The sequence below is a fragment of the Amblyomma americanum genome, chromosome 7 (genome assembly GCF_052857255.1).
Source record: "Amblyomma americanum isolate KBUSLIRL-KWMA chromosome 7, ASM5285725v1, whole genome shotgun sequence".
In the NCBI taxonomy this organism is placed as follows: Eukaryota; Metazoa; Arthropoda; class Arachnida; order Ixodida; family Ixodidae; genus Amblyomma; species Amblyomma americanum.
The window spans coordinates 48901579-48916420 of NC_135503.1; the positions used below are offsets into that span (position 1 = coordinate 48901579).

General features: G+C 50.3%; 1 protein-coding gene across 14 annotated transcripts in view; it reads right to left on the minus strand.

Annotated features, from left to right (window-relative positions):
• Positions 1 to 2018: 2018 nt before the first annotated feature.
• LOC144099057 (uncharacterized) overlaps positions 2019 to 14842 on the minus strand; it is a 183607-nt gene continuing 170783 nt past the window's right edge. For 12 of the 14 annotated variants that reach the window (XM_077632101.1, XM_077632099.1, XM_077632096.1 and 9 more), the window contains 2 exons: positions 4937 to 5017; positions 2019 to 2558 (listed from right to left, as the gene is read on the minus strand). In XM_077632101.1, coding sequence (XP_077488227.1) covers positions 2369 to 2558; positions 4937 to 5017 — 271 coding nt within the window. In that variant the 3' untranslated portion in view covers positions 2019 to 2368. The remainder of the gene's footprint in view (positions 2559 to 4936; positions 5018 to 14842) is intronic. The other 2 variants (XM_077632089.1, XM_077632094.1) reach the window with 1 other exon arrangement.

Genomic DNA, 14842 nt, shown 5'->3' on the forward strand with positions numbered 1-14842 from the left:
GATCCAGCTGAAGCCGTTGAAGCGTCGTGCGTCGACTTTAGTTTCAAGCCGCCAACTTTAAACCCGAGCGCCTTTGAGCACCCATCCGTTTTTTGTGGCAAACAAATAAATAACCTGGCCCTTGCAACCATGGGAGACCTAGCTCGACGTCGCCTGCTGCACCGTGCAACCGCGTCGTTCAAGTAATCACAATCCGTTGGCCCCAAAGCCCCGGTCAGCCTCTGATGGGCGCAGCGCGCCGACCTTGTCTTGGCCCCTTGCGACTCCCCGCACGGGGATTATGATATCTGATTTGCAACGGCTGCTCACTGAGGTGAGGAAGGGGGAAACGACCCGCCGGCGCCTAACCTAACTGTGCTCCCTCAAAAGCATCGCACGCTCTCTGGGGCTGAGGTCGCTGAAATGCAGGCCGGAGTTTTTGCGAGAACTTCGTCGTCGGGTTCGGGAATAGGATCCATCGTAACGCTGGCAAGACGCCGGTGCAAACGTAAACGAAGCGACGGTAGCGACTCCCGATAGATGCCTACAACGTGCGGTGACGGTAGCTTTCATTTCGGCAGCTGGTAGACCGCACCGCTAGTGGCCAGAAATCACGGAGTCTGCGTTTACATCACGTTTCACGTCACTCCGTCCTGTGTCATCATAAGTGTTCTTCGTGACGTCTTGAGTTCTCGAGATTGAATCGCAGCGGCGGGAAATACTTTCAACTTGGAATCCAAATTTATTTGAAATAAATGCATCTTTTGCTCGCGGACAAGCAGCAACAAAGCCATGAAATGCCGAACTATCAGATTTTGCTAAAAAAAAAAAAAAATTGATAGAGTTCTCCTCAGTGTCCCTTTAATAGGCGTGTGTGCTTACTGAATCAGTGGTTACAGAGCTGCTTTGTTGCCAGGCTTTTATGGCTAGAATGTGTTAAACGATCTAATGTGTTTCAATAGTCTCTACGCAAATTTCAGGTAGTGAAAATTTCATGCACAAATTTGGTCATTTTTGTGTCCACAGCACTTTATATGTAGACATTGTACTTTTGGCCCATGAGGGAGTAGCCAACACAGGATATGCAATGTTTGTACTAATACAAAATTTTGGCATCTTGGATGAGGGCACCTCAATGAAGCCGGGATGGCGGCTGGAAGCAGGATTTAGTTATTTTTTTTACAGAATGCGAACTAATAACTGTGAACTGTACTTCTATGATCAGCTAGTGTGTTAGAAGTGCGTGACTGGTTTGTGCTCTTTCAATGATGACGACCACCTTTTATAAGTCATACTGTTTATATTTTCTTAGCTGTGAAAGGGTAATTGTAATGTGAAGTAGTTTTTTTTTTTTGCGAACGTGCCATGTGCAAAGGAAATGTGATATATCGCCTTCTTGAAGTGCAAGCCCAGTATGAATTGTCAATCACAAAAACACTACAAGTCTCAAAGCAGAGTACAGTCTTAACTGTATCGAACTCACAAGATGCTGAATACAAATATCAAAGATACCTCATCGCACTTTCTGTCATGAAAAAAAGAAATGAACTGCTTTATGCCACTTCACTTTTTATTTTCCTCGTCACTTCTAACAGCTTTGCAATTTTAGTTTATGCCTGTAAACGAATAGTAAATACACACCGAATGCCATGCTTGCAGTGTGATGCAGATGTGAGCTCGAAGGCTTGCTTCGGAAGCATGATTTGAAAGATCTCGGCAAGTTCCCCAGATGACTCTGAAGTGGTTTAGGATACTGCAATGCATGCAAGCTGATCTCTTACGGAAATTGTCACAACTGCTTGTGTGACTTGGATACGAGTATCAAAATCTTATGAGCCTTCACTATCGGACGCAGTTTCTGAGAAGTTATTCCAAGACTACCTGAGAGTTAAATTTTGGCTCCAGTCTTCAGCTTAGTGAGGAAGGTGATGATGCAAAGATCACATCTCTCAAGCTGTCGGAATTTGACCAAACAAGAAATTTTGAAACCTCATTTCCCCCATCGCACCTTCTGTCATGAAAAAAAGAAAAATGAACTGCTTTATGCCACTTCACTTTTTATTTTCCTCTAGAATAAAATACACAAAATCTGAAACTCGCGTAACTTCCGCTGAATTTTGAAAGAAATGCAAGCATGCCAGCAGGCATGCAAATGACATAGCAAGTATCCTGCTAAATACTGAACATCAGAGTTTTAAAACATTTGTGCCTTAATGAATATTAATGAGTATAGTACAATATGGACACTAGTATAGTATAGCTCAATAATGTGATAAGACCGTCTTTGGCCCTATACATTAAAATATTAAAAGCTACCTGAGAAAGCACTGCTTTCCAGTACAAATTTATGAACACTTAGTGAAATTAACTGAGCTAAAACATAGATGTTTCAGCCCTCGGCTGCTTCACCTAACATTTTCAAAATGTCGGCTTTCTTGGCCGACACCACTTCTGGCCTCAGCGTGGCGAACTTCTGCAAAAGCTTGAAGAATTTTCTATCCAAGACTGTGCTGAATGCCATGTCCCTAAGTGCATCTGCCTGGTTGTCAGCTCCAACACCATTTCCTGCAATTCTGGAATTGCAAAGAAGAAAAGAATTAGAAATGTAAAGTCCCTAGTTATGCAAGAATGCCATTCTGAAGCACACAGCTGAATTCTGCTAATTTTTAAAAACATAAACACAACTACCAAAATTCCAATTTAGTGGACCATGCTGTTTCGGGTACCAGAGTTTCAAACCTATCTAGAGGTCAATAAAATCAATTTGAGCCCCGAAGAGAGGGATATCTGATTAGCAACAGTGCTAAGTTTATGTCCGTTGCTGCTGCCCGACGTTGTTGTACAGGTGCGGACGTAAGTAAATAGAACATGCTGTTTTGTTCTAATTTCAGTCACTGTCCCAAATGGAAATGAACAAACGTTAATCCATGTGAAAATGTGCCAACAAGCACTCCCAGCATGCACTTACCACTGCTGAAAATTAGTCAGGTAAGGCATGAAAAATATTCGAAGATGATCGCCTGCTCCGTTTACTTTTGTCCGCACCTGTACATGCCATGCCTTGAGCAGAGTGCCCTATGTGCAAGAAACTTGCAGAAACGGTGACTCAGTCCTTGCCTGCAGTACTTGTTGTAACACCTATCATGTTGGGTCTTGCTGTGGTGCTACCTATCGAATACTTGGATCAATAAGCGAACCTTCTTGGAAAAGATGGAAATGTCAGTTTTGGTGAGAAAATAAGCTGGGAAAAACAGCAGTCAGTCTGGGTGCCAGTATGACTGACACTGTATTGCGGCATACTCCATCTCACAAGTAGCTTGCAGCACAGCGGAAGCTACAGCGATCACGAACGGTGGTGCGCGCTGCATAAACGTGTTCCTCCAAGTCTGTCATCCAGCGACTGGACGCTCCATCACTGGGAATGAAAGAGCAATAGTGCACAGCTTCTGCATGCAGAAAACTGGACGGGCGCCATGATTGTGAATGGCAGTGCACCACTTCACAGCAGGCCGCTGCGGTGCATTGTTTTTGTGTGGTCTGTCTTTGCTAATTTGCCCAAGAAAATGAAACGCTCGCTGTACTGTCCAAAAAAAATAATATGGGTGATGGTTTTTCATTGCTAAGCACAAAGTATTGTGCAAGAGCATGGTTTCTGCACTGACCCAGGGAGCTAGTTGTGCACTTTTCCTTCCCTCAAAATCAAGGGAGTCTAAACCTACCTTCCACTGGTCTTGAGAAAAGGAAAGCGTCATAACTGTCTCAATTGCAGGTGGCCGCCACCACCTACTCAAAGCACAAATGAGGTCTCCACTGAGCCAGTTAAACTTGTTATCCAAAGACTTCACAAAGACGGACACCGCTGAAACCCAAGGAGTACGGCTAGAAGTGCTTTCGCACTAAAATATTCAGAACTACCACTTCAATTACAGAAATTATTGTCTGAAAAACAGTTCAACTTTGTTCCAACATTTTAGGCACTATATGCTGTGCTTCTGCAGCACTGATTGAACAAGAGAACTGTAGGTTCCATAGTGCTGCAGACTCTTGCAGGAGGGAGCAGAGTAGTAATTCAGAAGCTAGGCCAGCTCCTACTTTCAAAGGATACAAAACTAGACATGGTGCACTCTGTTCCAGACATGTTCTTAAGAGTTCATGACATTCTGAGACACCTGGATGGTCAAGATAGGGACATGAGGTCGTGGCTGCTAAATTGTTTATAACTGAATTTTTTGATGTGGTTCCGGTTTTGGTTCCGACAACCGAACTATGGCTGCGACATGTAAGGAGTGTTTATATCACGTAAGGCACGAGAAAAGCTGCAATATAACTGCTCAGACATTGTTGTCATTCCAGCTCGTCAAGCAGGCCGGCTATGATTATACCGAAACATTTCATGATGCCTCATGTGACCTTAGCACTTCTTACACGTCACACACATTGTTCGGTTGACGAAAGAGAAACAGCTTCAAAAAAGAAATTCAATTCTAAATTATTTAGCGGTCGTAGGTGAGTACCATGTGATCATTCATATACCGTATAATCTTGTATAAGGGCCACACTCTGTTTTGGACTAGATAATTGAGACAAAAATATGGTTACCAGTTTTTTAAAATGGGCCGCACCTTCAAAGTAAACACCTGAATTTAAGAATAAAGTGAAGCCCTTACACAAGCGTATACAGTATTTTAATGTCTTGTGTATCATTACAGAGAATAAACATGCAATTAAAATTAGTTGTCTAAAGTTTCATAGCAATGTTGGCACCACAATGCACACTGCTCCAGTCCCCTCTCCTGGAGCACATGGGAAAGAACAGTCTGTTCCTGTGCTTGGTCGATGCAGAAAACAGTTAAATGCTACTTGCTACCTGGCAGCAATAGGTAAAGTACAGAGGAAATAATGGTGTAGATGCACACGCACAGCACAAGTCATCTCTGAGGCAACACAAAAAGCTCACCTTGCTCGTTTTGTCCTCGGTTCTTCATCTTTGGAGCTGCCTGCTTGCTGCTCCTCTTCAGCTACTTCAGCAAGCACAGGCCTTGCGAAAAAATAGAAAAGAATAAAAGAGAGTATGGATGCTGCTCAAGCATGCAAACCGCTAAATGCATATGTACACTTCCCTGTTTTTCCCTTTCGTAGTATAGCAGAACCTCACTATAGTAAACTCTGTTATAGTAAATACTCAGTTATAGTAAAGTGAAGTTGTCCTCCCATTTTGCCTTCCATAGATGACTGTACATTTTTCTTTTTTCGGTTATAGTAAGGATTTTTTTTCCTCAAAGAAACGGCTATAGTAAAGAGCACCTGGCCGTGGCGATGTACTTCCTGTGGAATGACGACACAGCAGTATGTGTGAAGTCTAGGATCGCGAGGCATATTGATACCGAAACGATAAAACGGCTGTCTTTGAGGCGGCTTCACCACCAAGCTGAAGAGCTGGTGGTGCCAACTCTTTTAAGATATTGAGGCCATGAGCCAAACCGTGTGGCATGCACGGAAAAAGTGGAGCTGGCTTTGAACTTAAAAAGAAGGTGGCACGAGTCGCTGAGAAAGGAAAGCCAGTAAAGGTGTAGTGAGGACTAGAAAAAGGAAAAGGGTGTGCACTCCTAGAATGGCAGTGCGAAGCACAGGGAAGCAGTGGCAAGAAGGGGAGGCACGGCGGCACTGCGTAGGCAGTTCTGCTGCGTATGACTTTGTTGCACGCAATTCTTTACTACCGCTAAAGTTACATTGAAGACACAGAAGACGATGCCATGATCATGGAAAGTTTTGGTTTTCACATGAAATCAAACTCACTTTATTTTTGTAGACTTGTTGTATTTGTCTAAATACGGTACTTACGCAAGACATAAACGATGTCGTAGCCGCCGCGGTGGCTTAGCGGTTATGTCACTTGGCTACTGACCCGAAAGACACGGGTTCGACCCCGGCCACGGTGGTTGCATTTCCATGGAGGCAAAATGCTAGAGGCCCATGTACTGTGCGATGTCAGTGCCTGTTTAAAAACCCCAGGAGGTCGAAATTTCCGGAGTCCTTCGCTACGGTGCCCCTCATAGCCTGTGCCGCTTTGTGACGTTAAACCCTCATAACCAAGCCATAAATGATGCCCTAAATATGATAACGTGATAAACAAAAATTGAAAAGGTGTTTATTCGAACCGCCGGTCGGTAGGCGTTGGTCGGAGGGCGAAACGACGGACACACTCACAGGCATCACTCGAGAATCAAAGCAGCACTTCGTCTACCTCTTCTCTGCGCTGCTTGAACTCCTGCCAGTCGGTCCCATTACAGTTACTTCCTCGCCAAAAAAAGAGCCATCCTGGCGACTTACGGGGAGGAAAGCATGGGCGGATCATAACAAGGCTTGAGGCGCTCGACGTGCACAGTTTTGCGCCCCCGGCGACGGTGGTCCACAGAGGGGGCGAGCGGCTCAACAATGTAATTCACGGGAGAAGTTTGTTGCACGGTCCCAATTGGAGTGGGCGGTGTCAACGTACATGGCGAGCATGTCACTGAGTGTGCGATTGAACCGCTCAGTCATGCCGTTGGTCTGGGGGTGGTAGGCGCTGGTGCAGCGATGAATGATTTGGCATTGCTTTAGCAGGGCCTTGATGGCGTCCGAGAGAAAAACACGGCCGCGGTCACTTAGCAGTTCTTTAGGGGCGCGCGCCGTGACGAAGAACAAGACTGTGTAGAATGAAGTGAGCGACATCGTTTGTGGTAGCAGATTTGAGAGCCGACGTTTTGACGTAACGTGTTATGTGGTCAACGGCCACGATGATCCAGCGATTGTTAGCCGATGTAGTTGGAAGCGGGCCATAAAGATCAATGCCTACGGGGTCAAAGGGATGGCCAGAGCAAGGTAACGGCTGCAAAGGAGCGGCGGTGGGGTGAAGAGGTTTCTTGCAACGTTGGAAAGCGGTGCACGACCGAATGTACTGACGTATATAGCGGTACATACCTCGCAAGTAATATCGCAGACGAAGGCGAGCATATGTTTTCAGTACACCAGCGTGGCCGCATTGTGGAGGGGCGTGGAAAGAGACGCAGATGGCAGCACGGAGGTGTCGAGTGATCACCAACAGCCACTTCCGCCCGTTGGAGAGGTAGTTACAGCGGTATAGGAGGCCATCACAAACGGCGAAGTGGTGGGCTTAGCGGCGAAGGGTCCGGGACGAAGAATGCGGCGAGGAATTGTTCAGGAAGGTGAGCAGCGAGGTGATCCAAGGATCCTGCAGTTGTTCGGAGAGCATATCATGGACGTCGAACGGTGAGAAATTGTAAGCACAGACGAGGGCAGAGGCTGAATTGCATGGGAGCGGTGAATGAGAAAGGGCGTCGGCGTCCGAGTGCTTCCGGCCAGAGCGATAAATGACGTGAATATCAAACTCTTGGAGACGTTAAGCCCAGCGGGCGAGTCGGCCAGAAGGATCTTTGAGGGAGGATAACCAGCAGAGGGCATGATGGTCTGTGACGACATAAAAGGGGCGGCCGTAAATGTAAGGTCGAAACGTGGCAATCGCTCAAATGATGGCAAGACATTCTTTTTCTGTGACAGAATAGTTCGATTCAGCCTTTGTGAGGGTGCGGCTGGCGTAAGCGACAACATATTCCGGATACCCAGGCTTGAGCTGGGCAAGAACTGCACCCAAGCCCACACCGCTCGCATCAGTGTGAATTTCTGTCGGACAGGCGGGATCAAAATGGCAAAGGATGGGGGGAGAGACCAGCAGGCGACGTAAAGTGCTGAACGCTGTATCGCAGGCCGCTGACCAAGACGAGAGGTTCAGGCTGCCGGCAAGAAGCTGCGTTATAGGGGCAATGATACAGGCGAAATTGCGGATGAAGCGGTGAAAATAGGAGCATAATCCTATAAAACTGCGAAGTTCTTTTAAGGTGATCGGTTTGGGGAAGTCAGCGACGGCGCGAAGTTTGGCAGGGTCAGGAAGAACGCCGTCCTTGGAGATGACATGGCCTAATATTGTCAGCTGCGCAGCACTGAAGTAACATTTCTTCAAGTTGAGCTGTAGCTCGGCATCAGTAAGGCACGTGAGTACACGCTGGAGGCGCTGCAGATGGGAAGGAAAATCTTTGGAAAAAATGACAATGTCATCCAGGTAACATAGACAAGTTTCCCATTTGAGGCCGCTGAGAATATTATCCATCATTCTCTTGAATGTAGCTGGAGCACTGCAGAGGCCGAATGGCATCACATTGAATTCATACAAGCCATCTGGGGTGATGAAAGCGGTTTTCGGCCGGTCAGCGGCAGCCATTGGCACTTGCCAGTAGGCGGAGCGTAAGTCGAGAGATGAAAAATATTCCGCTCCCTGCAAGCAATCCAGTGCGTCGTCGATTCGGAGTAGAGGATAAACATACTTGCGAGTTATCTTGTTGAGACGGCGGTAGTCCACACAGAACCTGATTGACCTTTTTTCGTCACTAAGACAACAGGAGAGGCCCAAGGGCTGTGAGAGGGCTGGGCTGTATAATGCCGCGCTGGAGCATGTCGCCAACATTGTCATGGATGACACGGCGCTCACTCGGCGAGACGCGGTACGGTCGCTGGCGCAAGGGGGCATGCGTACCAGTGTCAATTGCGTGGGAGACTGCCAACGTGCGCCCCAAGGAGGGCTGGGAAAGGTTGAAATAGTTCCGAAAGCGGTAGAGAAGTTCCAAGATCTGGTCACGGTAAGCGGACGGAAAGTCGGGAGTGATGGCACGATGAAATACGTCGGAGGGAAGCGGATTGGGCGCAGTCGCACAACGGCCTAAGGCAGTAACTGGGGGACAGGCACGGGTATCGGAGAACTCGGACGCAGGAGCAGGATCCAGTTCTTCAATAAAGCCTAGGCATTCGCCGCGAAGAACAGAAGACGGGCAAGAAAATGGGTTGGTGACATAGATGGCGCTGTCAGAAATCGTCAGAACGGCGAATGGAATCAGAAGGCGCTGATGGCGGGTGGCGGTTGCGGTGGGTGTGAAAAAAACGGCTGCTGAGGGAAGAGTCAGGGCGGAGCGCGAGAACGGGGACGCCTTCAACAGACACCTCAATGACGTTAGCAGGAGGAAATGGAGGACTTATCGAGCTCGCAAAACGCGCAGTTCTTGCCTCCGGAACTGCGGCATTCAGTTTTCCTCTGGGAGGGGGTCCGGGCGGCGGAGCATCGGAGAGATGGAACGTCGTCGAGGTGAAGGCGAGCGGCGAGTAGGGTACCAGGAGCGAAGCGTAGATGAGCCAGAAGAGAGATTATGCAAGGGTGGCTTGGAATCGTAGCGGAACGTGCGCATGGCATCCTCAGAACGAGGAGATCGCTGACGGCAAAGACGTGCGACGTGGCCCGGGAGACCGCAAGAGTAGCATATTGGTCGATTGTCGTCGGTACGCCAAGGGTTCGTAGGGTGTCGGCAAGGTCGACGATACGGTGCTGGCGGCGGAGCATAAAAGGCCGGGCTGCTACGGTAGGCGGCAGGGGTGGGCGAGCGCCGTGGACTGGCGACTGCTTCAGCATAGGTGAGCGGAGCTGCCACAAGGGGAGGTGGGGGGCTCGGTGGCAGAACTGCAGAAACCTGCTCTTGAATAGCATGGCAGATAGTGGGCGCGAGGGATGGCGCCAAGTCGGGCGGAGGGTAGACGGGGTCGGGAATGTGATGTAGCAGAGAAAGTTGGCGAGCGACTTCTTCGCGGACGAAGTCTTTGACCTGCTGCAGGAACAGGGACTGCTCAGAAGACGAACCACCAAGGGCCAAGCCAGCGAGACCCTATGCAGGCACGCCGGACTACCGCATAGTTGCACGTTGCTTTCGGAGTTCGTCGTAACTTTGGCACAGCTGGATGACGGTAGCGACGGAGCTGGGGTTCTTCGCCAGGAGCATCTGAAAGGCGTCATCGGCGATCCCTTTAAGGATGTGGTTGACTTTATCAGCTTCGGTCATGGACGGGTTGACACGCTTGCACAAGTCAACGATATCTTTGATGTAACTGGTGAATGTCTCGGCAGGGAGCTGAGCTCGAGCTCGAAGGCGTTGCTCGGCGCATAGTTTCCGGACGGCGGGGCGGCCAAAAACGTTGGCGAAGCTCGTTTTAAAGGAGGACCAGGTGGGAAGATCGGCCTCATGGTTGCGAAACCAGAGGTTGGCAACGTTCGTTAGGTAGAAGAGCACGTTGCTAAGTTTAACGGAATCATCCCACCGATTGTAAGTGCTGACTCGCTCGTAGGAGGCCAGCCAATCGTCGACGTCCTGGTCCTTGGTGCCACTAAATGAAGAAAGGTCACGCTGGCGCTGCACCTCGGAACAGAGGACGGTGGTAGGGATGGGCTGCGATGCTTCGCGCGGACCTTCTGGCATGGTTGCAGGAACGAGAACCGTTCCGCTTCGAAATTCCAGGATGAGGACCGGTTGCGATATGTGTGATACTTCTCCCATGTGCGCGGGGAACCACTGGATTCTGGTTTGAAAAGCTTCCTCCCACTGGACTTTTCGACTGCTCAGGATTCGGGCCGCTGTCTGTGAGATCCATCCTTTGGCGAAGTTTTTGACCGTTTGTCGCGAGTCGCTGAGAACTGTGGTGCACGTCGGATCCGTGAGGGCGAGGGCCACCGCCGCTTCCTCCGCTTCTTCTGCGCGCTCGCACGCTACACTTGCCGTTATGCACGTTTCGCCACTCGAATCGACGACCGCAACCGCGAATCGTGAGCGTTCTGCGTATTCCGCGGCATCAACGTACCTTGTCACCGTTTCGTCTCCGTGGCTGTGTAGTAGAGCTCTGGCCACTCTTCTTCCCCGGTTCTGTTCTGGGTGGACATTCTGTGGAATCGGGTCGACACTTAGGGTTTGTCTGATCGCGTCCGGAACAGCGACTTTCTGCATGGTAACGGATGCCGACACTTTCCATGATCTGGCGTCCTGCTCTCGTGCCGCTAATCTTTCTAGTTGTGAAGTGCGCTGCGCCTCGGCGATTTCAGTAAGCATGTTGTGAAGCCCAAGCTGGAGCAAGCGTTGCGTGCTTGTGGACTCGGCTAGACCCAGTGCTATCTTGTACACCCTGCGGATGAGGATGTTGATCTTCGCTTCTTCTTCCTTGTGCCAGTTGTGGAATGCCGCTACGTACGCAATATGGCTCATGACGAAAGAGTGTATGAGTCGTGTGAGACTCGTCTCCCTCATTCCGTTTCTTCTGCTGGTGACCCTCTTGAGGATTTCCCATGGCGTTAGCCGCCTTATGCTGTAATTTAGTGTTTGTTTCGCCGTTGACGCCATTGGCTTCGATTATCATGCCAAGGACCCTAATTCTGTGCACTATCGGGATGGTTGCTCTGTTGCTCGTGCGTAGTCTGATCTCTTCGTATTCTCGTTGGGTCGTTGCCGTATTCCAACCACACCCGGGTGGTCTGCCCCTCTGCGTAGGGTGGTAGAGTAGGAGTTCCGACTTTGTAGGCGAACATCGTAATCCCGTACCCACAAGGTATTCCTCTATTGTCTCGATTGCCAGTTGCAGTGCCGTTTCGATGCGACCGTCGCTGCCTTCGTGCACCCAGAGTGTTATGTCGTCGGCGTATATGGTTTGCCGGACGTCTTCGAGTTCTTGTAGCTTTTCTGCTAGCCCGATCATGACGAGGTTGAAGAGCATGGGCAAGATGACGGAGTCCTGCGGGGTGCCGGTGCTTCCCAGCGTTTGCTCTTCTAGCTGGATATCCCCTGCCACTAAGAAAGCTCGTCTGTCTGTCAAAAAATCTTTGACGTAGTTGTACAAGCGTACACCTTTGTTTTGCCACGATATCTGGTGTAAGATCGCCGAGTGCACGATTCTATTGAACGCGCTTTCAAGGTCGAGGCCGAGAATTGCTCTGGTGCCTCTCGTCTTGCCGTCAAGCACCTGGTGCTTCAGTTGTAACATTGCGTCTTGCGTGGATAATTGGGGGCGGAATCCTACTATGGATGGTGGGTATGCCCCTTTCTGCTCTAAGTGGGCTTGCCAGCGGTTAAGCAGTGCGTGCTCAATGGTCTTGCCGACACACGACGTTAGGGATATGGGGGCGAAGGTTGTCGAGGCTCGGCGGTTTTCCGGGTTTTGGGATTAGTATCATTCTCGCAGTTTTCCACTGTTGCGGGAGGCTGCCGTGCTGCCAGCACTCATTGATGAATGCCGTTAACTGTTCCACGGATCGGTCGTCGAGATTCTTTAGGGCGCGATTCGACACCCCGTCGGGGCCCGGTGCCGATCTGCTGTGGAGGTTGTGCAGCACCGTCCTGATCTCTTCTATGTTAAAGTCCTTATCCAATTCTGCGTTCGGATCCCCCTCATATGGGCCGTGTTGTGCAGTCGAAGTGTGCGGCAAGTACTTCGCTCGTAACCGGACGGTCACTGCATCTTTACCGTGCTTCTCGAGCTCCTTGTGTAATAGACGTGCGAGGCAGTTCCTCTGGTGGGACTTGGTCTTCGTTTCGTCCAACAGATGCCTGAGCAGGTTCCACGATTTCCCGTTGTGTAGTTGGCCGTCGACTGCATTGCATAACTCATCCCATTGCTGGTGGTTGAGCGTTCGGCAGTGCTCCTCGATGTTGCGGTTGATCTCCGCTATTTTCTTTCCGAGTCTCCGATTCAGTCTCTGTCCCTTCCACCTGGCCAGGACAGAGTTCTTCGCCTCGATGAGATGCGCCAGGCGGCTGCCCATCTTGTCAGTTTCAACCTCGGTTTCGACGGTCTTGGTTGACACTTTGGCGTCTGCAACCAGCTAGCATGTCCAGGCTTCGATGTCCGTGATCGTATCTCCTGAAGACTCTTGTTGGTCTCGTTTATTTCTGAACTCTTTCAAATCGGTCCATTTGAAATTTCGCTTACTGCCGTGCACCTTGTCCGGAGTCTGTACGTGTATTTTGACGATCATGTGGTCACTCCTCAGGTCGGCCGACGTGTTTTTCCATGTGGTAGCCGTCGTCCCGGCATTTTGGATGAACGTCAGGCCCGGGGTCGTGTCTCTGGTAGTGGAGGTACCGATTCTCGTCGGATGCGCCGGATCTGTAAGTAACGTGAAGTCGAGTTCCTGCGCATCTTGCCCGAGTTGTCTTCCCTTGGTCGTGCTGTAGCCGTAACCCCATGCCGTGTCTGCCGCGTTGAAATCTCTCCCTGCAATCAGCGTCCGGGACCCGACAATCTTGAGCATCTTCTGAAGCTGCTGTATACGTTCAGTATGAATATACTTTGTTTCCTCTGCTTGGTGGGTGTCAGTTTGATGAGAGCGTGTTCCATCTGGACACCGCTTAGTTCGTGGTCAACGAATGTGAGACGCTTCCTAACGAGCGTGCATACACCCCTCCCCTCGATTTTGCTGCCTTGCGTTCTGTAGCCTGTTAAGGTAGCCGCGTTGGTGAGCATTTCTTGGAGTAATATTACGTCCGGTTTACGTGTTGCGTGCCTGATGTGTTGCTGTAGAATGTCCTTTTTGCCGGCGAAGCCGGGGCAGTTCCACTGCCATATTACTATCTCTTGGTCATCGTTGGCCATGTTGATGCTGATGCAAGTTACCCAGCTGCCCTTGATGGTGGCTCGGTCCCGCATCACTGATCGCCGGTGCGTGTCCGTGTTACGTGAATACGGAGTGATTCAGTATTATCTGCATGTTTCCTTCAAGGTTAGTGGTCCTGTTTGCGAGGCCGAGGAATGTTGCGTGTAGGGTCTCAATGGTACTTTGCATGGTGCATAGCATTTTCTTGATGTCTGTAATTTCCTCTCGCACCTGGCTCTCGAAACCGCCCGCGTGGTGTTGTATCGCCCGTTTCTTCGGGGCGGGTGCGTCCGCGTGAAGAACGCTCGCCGATACCTGCTGTTGTGCGTTCTTTGTTTTTTTCCACCCCGGCGCGCTCGCGTCTGAGTTCTCGCATCTCTTGCATTAGCTTTTGGACTTGTTCTCGCATTACCGCGTTCTCTTTTCGCATTTCTGCGTTCTCTTTCCTTAGCGCCTCTAAAATGTCATTATCGGCTTTTTGATTCTGCTCTGGGACTGCAGGTGCTGTTACGACCCCCTCCCGCACGATGCCCCGGACAGTGTCCGCCCAGCTCACCTTGTCTCCGGGAGTTGGCGTCCTAGATCTCGATCTTGCCGGAGCGCGGTTGTGCCTTTGACGACGGCGGAACCGGGACCGGCCACGCGATCGCGACGTGGATCTGAATCTATGCGGCTGGATGGGCGGGAAGTCTTGCTGTGTCAGTTGGGCATGCGCGTTTTGGCGCTCCCATCGTCGCCTGCAAATCACATACGGAGTCCTGTACCTTGCTTTGCAGGCCTTGTCGGCCGTCATGTGAGCGCCGCCGCAAAGGTTACACTTGGGCGAGCATTGGTGCCCCTGGTCTGGGTTGCGGCCTCCGCAACCTCTGCAAATGCGGTTGGCGGAATTTGGGCAAACGTCCATGCAGTGGCCGAGGCGTCCGCGCTTGTAACAGATGTCAATTTGCTTGCGATACAACGTGCAACGAAGGAGTGTTGCGCCGTACCTGACGAGGTTGGGCACTTCGAGTCCGTCGAAGGCAATTACAACAGTGGTCGTAAAGCCTATGCGTTTGGCCCGCCAGTGCCAGCGGGTTTCCCGGGTTTACGATGTTCTCGTCCAGTGCTCGGGGTCCGTCCTCAATGGGGATGCCATGAATGACTCCCTTGGTTGTATTATCGGGTGCCGTTTCGTATGCGTTGACTTCGTGCGCTTTCACTTAGATGTAAATTTCCCACAGTTTGGCATAGCGGTCCGCGTTCGCTCGTTTCTGTGTGCTGATGACGACGATGTTCTGGTGCGAGTTCGGACAGACCGCGTCTTCCGCACTTTCGTCTCCCGTTATGTTGGCAGCCGCGAAGATTGCGGTGGTGACC